This window comes from Pararge aegeria, chromosome 10 (assembly GCF_905163445.1).
Source record: "Pararge aegeria chromosome 10, ilParAegt1.1, whole genome shotgun sequence".
Classification (NCBI taxonomy): Eukaryota; Metazoa; Arthropoda; class Insecta; order Lepidoptera; family Nymphalidae; genus Pararge; species Pararge aegeria.
The window spans coordinates 10,929,220-10,939,343 of record NC_053189.1 but is presented as its reverse complement, the minus strand read 5'-3'; the positions used below and the strand labels follow the sequence as shown (position 1 = coordinate 10,939,343).

General features: G+C 33.9%; 1 protein-coding gene across 1 annotated transcript in view; it reads left to right on the top strand.

Moving 5' to 3' along the window:
* The first annotated feature begins 6,324 nt into the window (after positions 1-6,324).
* The window catches only part of LOC120627046 (lachesin-like), a 31,456-nt gene continuing 27,656 nt past the window's right edge, over positions 6,325-10,124 (top strand). The window contains exon 1 of the mRNA XM_039894885.1: positions 6,325-6,394. Coding sequence (XP_039750819.1) covers positions 6,325-6,394 — 70 coding nt within the window. The remainder of the gene's footprint in view (positions 6,395-10,124) is intronic.

Here is a 10,124-nt window from a genome sequence, read left to right as displayed (position 1 = left end):
TGTGCCTCGCTGCGGTGGTTTCGAGGACGTTTTAGATTTTATTTAGTTTTTAAATAGTTTATTTTAGGTTATAGTTATGTATTAATAAAAATTATATTTTCCAAAGATATTAAAGAGATTTTTTATCTTACCTATATTTACCTACTTGTACTCTTAGTTATTGGCTATAATGTTCGAATATATTTACATTTAAATAACAATTGACCGTGGGTTATTATTCGCGTTGCGAATGACAAAGCATCTAGATGACTGAAATAAAATATGTATTAAAATATACCATACCAACGGCATATATATTCGCACCGGGCAATCATGCGTTGAGAATATATCGTGGCCAGCATGCAGTTTTCGAGTTCGTCGCCAGCCCTTTTTTTATAAAATAAAAAATTAGATAGAATTTGCACTCGCAAATGAATAACAACTTTATCGAAATATACTTAAAAGTTTCCTGCCAGATTATATCCAACCTTGATGTTTTCCTATTCTCCGATAGGAGCTTTCGGCGCATGCTGTAAGGAACTTGTTACACTTAAGAACAACATTATTGCGATGGTCTCACTCAACACAGCGGCGTCGAGAATGCCTTTAGTGCCGAGTCGAGGACCGTTGTAAGCAGTCCCATGCATGATACGCCAATAACGTTGCACTTTCGTACCTACTTGAGAGTTGAGACTCGGAACAGAGCCATTTCGCAGATTCATAGATGCAGAAACATTTAACCAATTGGTTCAACTCTTTTTTTTCTACTTGTATGTCGCTATGTATTTTTCAAGTTCCCAAGGAAAATGTTAAAAACCCATTTAATTTCAGGGTTTCGCAACAAATGAACTAATCGTGTTTCGTGTAAAAAATCGTGATTACATTTCAGAAACTACTTTATATCAGCCTGAAAATAATTGTTTAATAACCAGTAATTGTCTAAATTTAGGGCACAGGCAAATTATTAAAAAATATACTTTCATATAAAATGATCAGAAAAGACCCAATATCTAAAGTTAAATTATAGGTTCATGCAAATATTAAAAAAAGCTCTTTAATATTTTTATAGACATCAAAAAAACATTTTATCGTTTACAAACCACTTAGATGCGGATGGCTGGTCAAATAATTAATTCAAAATAACAGCTATTTAAAAAAATTATTCAAAGACATGTTAGATAACCCCGGTACATCAGCCTCACTTCAACTAACAAATCAGTCTAACTTTTATTCCTAAAAAAACTAAAAAAAGGCTTCTATAAAAATGTTGACCACATCGCAAATTTACACGATAACACTAAAAACTATGTATTTGGTATGTGCAGTGGCCTCAGTAACATAAATGGGTGCTAAAACTATTTATCATGTCAAACTAACCGAGTACAATGTACCGAAAAAGTATTAAAAATATTTTCAAAAGGCAATAAATACGTTTTTATTGGAATAGCAAGTGAATGTTAAAAAACTATTCATGTTTCATCAGATGTTCTAATTCTAGTTTTCGATATACTTACCTTTGACTGCGGCTGTGCTCGCTTTAATCTAGCTTTTGTCAATTAATCCGGATTGTCCTTATCTAGAAAATATTTATTTAAATATTTTAACACATATTATTTTAGGATTTTTTTTTTCTGTAACTTTTGTCCAGATTCCGAATATCTATTTTGCTGTACTTTTAATAGTGTTATAAAAAAATCACATTTATATATTTCTTAGGATTAGGATTTATTTCAGTATTTATATTTATTTATTTTTACAGTGTCATATCCTACCAGAGGTTGGCAACCATTAGGCTAATTGAACTATGTTAACAGCTGCTCTACATAGTGACTTTATACTCATAGTAAACCAATGACGTAGATTTTGCAGCCAGGAAATTCGCCTTAAGCGGCCTACGCTTGCATGAGCTGGAGCAGATCGTATTTTTTACTGCGCATCTGCGTATCTGCGTACCAGATATTCGAGCTTTCTCGATATTTAATTATTTATCATTTAAGATTATAATAATTGTTTATACATTATTAAGTATAATATATATATTTTTTGCAGATTATTACAGCAGATTTTCTACAAACAGACTCTCGCGGCATACGTGAGGATGTACGTATTCACGTAGTTCAACACAGAAATGTTATAGTATAATTTATAAAAGGCACTTGCGCAAAGGCGTAGCTTTTAACCAAAAAACGCATTCATTGGACATTTGATAGGGAAAAAACAGAAGTTTGTATCTAAGAGAGATTATTTGTATCATACCTGTAAAAATCACCTAATGTGAAGTTCAGAGATACGAGTAGATATTGTGCTTAATAAGGAAGCTGACTGGACCGGAACAATTCACTCCACTTATTTCATACAATTAAGTGGTGTTATTATAGCGTTATAATCATAAATTAACGTGTTGTTCTGTTCATTTACGCTAGTTAAGTTTTCGCTTTTAGCTCTAATACTTAATACAAAATGTTTTATCCGCCTTTATTTGGGTACAAGGTAATTATTATCTGAAGTTACTATTGTACTAAAACAGATAAAGTTTTCAAGTTGAGGCAAGGTAGGTAAGAGAATACAGAAAGTGTAAAAGCCATTGTAGTCTTGGATTTATTTTGTACGTGTAACATTAACAAAGCTCATAATAAAATGTGCAATGCAATTTGTAATAAAGTTTAAAGGAGTTAGAGCTCTCCAAGATACTCCAATCTAAAATATGTTCAATATAATATATTCAATATGTCCAATATTCATAGCTCCAATATCCTTAGTCACTCAATATTTTTTGGTGAGTCATTTACAGTTACTGCTGTTCTAGAATTCTCTACTAACAGACGTTTGAGGTTCAGAATCCTTACGTATTTTAAGAATTACGTTACATGATTTTGCGACGCAATTTTTTTTTTACAATTTTAAATTATTTACTGCAAGTTTTGTCTGGAAGAGATTTCTTTAGCCTTAGAATACCGATGTTTATGAAATATTGTAAGTGTACTAAGTGCAGTTCAGTAAAGGGTATCTTCTGTGGTCCGTAGTTGATAATGCTAACTACTTGACCAACAAAGCACTTAGAATTTTAATCATTACATTTCATATTTACTTGCACAGCGTCTAAACTCAGCCCATTACCTCTGCACAGTCTTAGCAATATTTACTACCGTACTTGTAAAACAACTCCCAACAGTCTGCAATTATTAGCTAAGTTACTAGGTCTATTACCTATATTCAGAGTTCCACCAGGACTGTGAAATGCGATCAGTATATGCCAATTAAGTTCTAAAATTACAATAATCAGGGTAAATGGTATAAGTTTTGTCAGTTTGCATCGTACTGCTGTGCCCTTGTCTAGGAAAAGTGTGAACGATTTTTTTTTTTCCACTAAAACTTAGCCCTTAACTGCAATATAACTGGGTGGTAAGTGATGATGCAGTCTAAGATGGAAGCGAGCTAACCTGTTAGGGAGTATGGTAGTTCTTCCCCTAATATGTTTCTACGCGACATCGCACCGGAACATTGAATCGCTTAGCGGCACGTCTTTGTTGGTAGGGTGGTAACTAGCCACAGCTACCAGACCAAAACCCACTGATGATATAGTTTGTATGTCCCTGACGGATTATAAAGACTGTGACCCTAATTTTCTTTATAAACTTTGCCCCCTTATTAATAAACGTGGTGTAATGTTGGAGTAGTTAGGCAGAACTCTTTTGTCAGAAGAATTTTAAAATGTCATGAACGTCACATGAATGACCGTGGCAAGTAACATAGACAAGTTAGGTATAAGAGTTGCCTAGTGAATCGATTAGTGAAAGGATATTTTTTTTTAGGAATCTGCTGTCATTAGGTGTTACTTACGGCATTGCCTTGTCCGTCGTCAGTGAAAACGTGCAAAATTGTGATAAAACACTGCTGCTGGAACTATTCTGATACGTTTTTTAATAAGGGGTAGGGTTATACATTTCGTATTAACGACAGATTTTATATTTCCTAGAATAAATTTAAATTACTGCAAGTTTATTTTGGCTTAGTATTTAAATTATTATTTAAGTATTTTTTTTTTTTATTTATACTTAACTAAATAAAATATTTTTGTTAACATACATAGAATGTTCAAATATTTTTTTTAACAATGAAGAACCGACTTGTAAACAATTAAAAGCAAGAAATTAATATTTCATACAACATTTTTTAGCCAGGTAAAATGGTAAAATAAACTCGGTTCTTTATTATTTAAAAAGTAATAATAACGCTTTTTAGTGAGAAGTTTTGCAATTATCAAAGTTATAAAAGCCAACTATGGACTGCTCATCACCCTTTACAAGATATTGCTTTTCCAGAGGCCGTAGAGTTAATGGTTGAGGGGTTTCCCCAGCACTTAACTATCAGCTTTTTCTATTGTGATGAGCCTAAATGGCTTACCAGCCATATATCATAATAGAACCCATGCAATACTAATTATTATATAGTTCCACGACCATGGTGGTGTTGGAAGACCATGGTCTTCGTCGTACACATAACTATATGGTGCTTTTCGAAAGAAGATGTTCCTTTAAAAAGTACTCAAATTCCTATAATATTTAAAGAGTTACCTCGATTTCTCCGGGATTTCTCAAACAAATCCTTACCAAATTAAAACACGACCACCTCTGAGGTATGACGTACCAAACAAAAATAATCTTCAAAGTCGGTTTATATAATAATAGGCGGTGTATAAATTGAGCAACAAAAAAAAAGACAGTCGAGTTGGGAACCTCCTCCTTTTTTAAGTCTTCGTTGATAACTGTCTAGTATTACACAAAAATAATAATATAATAATCTGTGTGGGACTGTGTCGCACACAGATTTATTATTTTATTTACGAAAAAACTTTGAGGATAAGCCGATGATCCAAGCTCATATTTTCAATCAGACTCACCGAATCTAGTTTAGGCTTTTGTAACGCACGTAATATACAGGACTATTTTTATTATATCCAAAACTTCTAATTGATCATTTTCTTTTAAGGTTATTATGACTTCAAAATCTTAATAACTGTCTTAGTCCCTTTTTATATAGATATATATCTCAAACAAAAAGCCTTCTACTGCCATCTGCTCTTACAAAATATCTGTATAAACAGAAAGATTAAGTGGGTAATTCAATTATTCCAGGCTGACAGTCACGAAATTCACTTAACAAAATCTACCTTAGTGTATAGTCAGATTATGCATATTTGACCGCGAGCACTCTAGAATCTAGAGTCGCGGTTTATTCGTTGGCTATTCGTATTTTTTTATTTTATTACGCTATTATTCGGCAGATAATACAATGGCTGCGAGTAGATGTGTGCTTGAGTCCGGTTTTCTCGCCCCTTTATTATGTCACTAGACCTACCCGACGAAATTTATACGAAATATTTTGCTTACGTATGGTATATACCACATTATATCTACATATATTCGGCCCACTATGGGACACTGGTCTGCTCCCATAATGAGAAGGCGTTAGTCGTAATCCAGCACGCTGCCCCAGTGCGGATTGTTAGACTTCCAACTGTAGGACTTCGACTTCACTTTCGGGAGGCCGAGTTCGAATCAGCGCCCTGAAGTGGGTTGTAATGGGTTGATATGATACTGATGTTGATGATGATGTGGTTTCGGCAAATTTCTTAAATGTTGGAATAATAAGTTTTAACGGAATATCGAATGTTATTTTATTTAGACTACGGATCACATGGCCAATATTTTAAAATTTTAAGGTATTAGATTTTCCTGATAAATAATTTTCTGTACTTAACAGCGCGGAGTCAAGAAATTGGCGTTGCATGAGGACAACGCCAATTTCCTAACTCCGCGCTACTAACTACGCATTCGTCTTTTGGTACTTACGCCGTCGGTCTCGGTTATTCCCGTTTATATGGTGATCATTATATAAGGTTCCTAATAAAAATATCGAAAGCCAATCAACCTGCCAATACTCTAAAACGATCCCTCGTTTGAAAAAGGGGCTTGTGCTTAACAATAGAGCAATAACAGGCTAATGATTGAAAGTGTCTTTATTAATTCATTTTTCACTAAAGAATAGTTGAAATTGTACACCTTAACCGTCGCACCGTTGAATGACGAAAGAAAAGCCACCGCGTATAAAGGCTAGCGAGACGGTTTGTCTACTTGTTCCCGGTTTTCTCGCCCTTGTTTTTCCGGCTGGGGTAGTTAGCGCGCCGTAGTGGCTTGCGCCCCGCGGCAGTGCTTCCGCGAACCGCCCAGCGATGGCACGCTCGCCCACCGCCCTCCCGCATAATCCTGCATACGTCCGCGAACATAGGTGAACTTCAGCGACTAACATTTGCACTGTATCCCCCGTTTTTTATGACTACCAAAAATGACTTTTTTTATACATTTATATTGTGTGATATGGATAACTTTATTGACAGCATGCTGCAGTACGACAGGTGAGTAGAGAATGCAATTAGCATTTTTATTGAGTTTTCCCGCAACTTGTGAAAAAGTTCCTATGGAATGAGAAAATCTATTTTGCTTTAATTTATTTTATTTACTGTGACATCTTATTTATATAACTGGTCACCTACATCATGTTTAGTGCTAAAGAAATGCATTTGTCAATTTGTTTTTTCTTCGAATTGCATAAGGTCATTCATTTCCTCAAACGATAGAGTAAAACAGGATTTTATACGATTTAAAAATTATAGTTCTTTATTTTCTGTACCATATTTTCACTCTTGTTCGTTTTCCTTCCTGTCATCTACATTTACCAGTATTCTAAAGTACGATGAGAACTAAGCAAAAAGGAAACGAAAAGTAAGCGCTTTAACATAAAGCTCTATTTTCAAGTCCTCTACATTTAAGCTAACTCAGTTATTTTAATTAGAGCCCGCATAATTTAATTTGATAAACATTACGAGGGTAAAATAAAGGTGAGCTGAATTAATATAACCGAGAGATGACGACTCTACTCAGAGACGGGCGAATTCTTGAAAAGTAAGATTTATTCAGAGGGTTCGGGATAAGAAGCTCTCGTATTTCTTTAACATAATTCAGTTAACAAGGGGAAGGAAGACAAACAAAACGGACAGGGGTCGATCTGTGAGTCATACACGGATATCCGTTGGCATCTCCAGTGACAGTTATGGATGTATTCCATTATTGCAATAAATAAAGCTGAGTAATCTTTTATAGTTATACTCGTACGAAAGGCGCGACAAAACAACAAGCTTTTACATACCTACGTTGTTTACGTTTCACATAATAGGTGGGTGGTAGCACATTTCCTAATGGAATATATTATTATCTTGTCACTGTAACTTGTATCAATATTACAATGAATATTTATCTGTTTTCTTTTTATAACATATTTTGTGTTATCTTAGTAAACAATTTTCAGTAAGTACTTAGAAGGCAATTTCATTAAGCTTGAATCGATAAATTATCTGCTATTAGGTCTTTGTACAACTTGTTCAAAGATAGCACTAAATAAAAACGTGAATACAAACATCTTGTACACTATGTAATTAATCTTCACCAAAAATTCTTACTCAGAAAGTGTTTCTCCACATTTCTAAAAATAAATAACGAGCAATAACAATAAATTACAGTAGGTATTTATAGATTTTCCTTTTCTTTCTGCTTTTTTTAGAATGGTGCCACGTGTGCCAATGTGGCTAGTAAACTTTATTATAATGAATTAGAAGATTCTAATGAAGACAAAAGAGTTATTATCGTATAGACGATTGTTATGCATTACTTTTTTTTATTCAACTATATTTAATAATATTGGGTTGTTTTCTACCGTGATAAATATAAAACTAAACATCAAAAAATGACAGGACATGTTCGAGGATAATGTAAAGAGAATGAGGCAGCATACATAACGTAACCATTGTTTATTTAAAAAAAATATTTATTCGAAACATTCAATAAAGTATAAAATGTCTTTCGATTTACAATGCAGACCAATCTATGTTGGAACTAATGTCAAATCAAAAGTCAATTGAAAGATTAATTCTCCTTGATACAATAGCTGATTGAACTATATGAAGTAAGAGTGACAATTGTTTTCAAGTATCATATTATTTTACAAATATACTGGCTCAATATCTATTAAAACGCAGATCACCGTGAAAATTTCAACAGGAATTCGTGTATTTGATATTTTTCAAATGTATAGCTTTTTAAATAGACTTAGAAAAAACAACAGAGCACTTTAACCTTTTAGCTAAATGGTAATGTAAGGGGAAAAGATCCCTAAAGGTCGGATTTGCAATTCTATTGCAACACTAGAAGTGCCTCGCCGTTTCGTTTGCGTTATATTTTGTTACTTATTTATATGTTTATTATTAATCAAGTTGAACTAGTGCGTTCAAACTTACAATAATCATTACTTAAACTGTTTCAATTGTTATAAGAAGAGAAGAAGCAAAACGAAGAAGAAAAGGAAGACCAATGGTTCAATCGATCAAGTTAAGACGTATCAACTTAAAATAAAATACATAAATTCAATATTCTATTATTTCAAGCCTTTTTCGGAAGCTGTCGGTTTGTTTGAAGTGACTTTCACTACAAAACATGTAACTCTATCTTTATAATGCTCAGCAGTGGGATAATATTATATATAATATAACTATAAAATACAAAGTCAAAGCCAAGTCAAGTCAAATATTTCTTTGTTCAAATAGGCATATAGATGGCACTTTTGATGCGTACATTACATGTAAAATATGACATAGAAGTGAGTTGATGGCGATAACTAAATTCGTCAACTTAAAACTACAGCTACGAGGGTTCCAAACGTGTCCTGGTCTAAGAAGAAGCCCACAACAAACTTAGCCGTTTTTTTTTAAAAGCTTAAAAGACCTGAACATATTTGCGTTAATGGTGTAGATGTTTAAAAAAAAATCTCTTATTAAGCAGAAGTAGTATTAGTAAGTACTAATACGAATACTATATACTATAGCTTTGGAGAAATGTTTACAATTTCAAGTATCCTATATTTCGGCATTCGATTATAAGTAACCTTAAAACAATTTGGCAACCTCGACTAATGACTTCACAGCATTAGCATGGATGATTTTTTTTTAACAATTTGTCGCCTATTGGCGCAGTGGCCAGCGGCCCTGCTTTTCTTTTTCGAAATCAAGGGCGTTGGGTTCGATTCCCACATTTATTAATATTTACTTCAATATAATTTAGAACGTCAATCTTTTGTGTGTTGCTATTGTAATCCATGGCCTTATTTTACCATATATATTAGGTAAGTAAATTGTAGGTAGTTGTTAGACAATAAAAGCGGTCAGCGTATTCATAAACATACCTAGTGAACACTCTCAAACCGACAGTAAACAAGGTTGAAGACGCCGCGGGGTAGAATAGCGGGAAGTGAATTCAAAGGGGATGTTTGTCACCCAACTATTGACAGGCCTGAGAAGGCGGCGTGCAGTATAGCGTGCGCCTACCTGGCGGATTTGGCAGTAACCAGGCCATCGACGATGGGACCCACCATGCATTGGGTTGAGATCGGTGAATACGCAAGTGAGTCCCGTACTCTCACTTATAGATTTGTCGAGGAACACACAGACTTCTTAGTGGATGGAATTTCCACATTACTAATCCGTTTCCCCTAGCGAAGTTGTATGTTTCGGGCATTTTCTCTGCATAAAAAAAATATATACAGTTTAGTATATACGCAATAGTATAGTATGGCATACTACTTACTTATATTATGAAAATTAAGCTTGATTTGCTATAGTCCGCGAAAAGCAGGAGAATCCGTATGGTGTTTTTAACTTTTTACTTAAATGTTTAGTTAACTTACTTAACAATTATTCATTATGAAGTCAAGATCTCCTGAGGATGCTCCGGTTCTGGAGCGAAACGTGCGTAGAGGGTACTTTTCTGAAGATCTGTTTGGTGTGGAGTGTAAGGATTGAAGAAATTATAAATTACACCATACAGACATCGCGGAATATAGCAAATTAAGCTTAATTTTCATAATAAATCATGGATTTCCTCAAAGTGACGCCTGTTTCTATCCAATATCCAATAATTACTTATATAATCGATAGCCATAGTAATTGAAATTAAGAGCGTCTATAAAATGCAATTTCCACTCATGAACCACTGATTGATGAATTGTTATTCATTGAAGTCACGTAGTTCGGTCGAGCT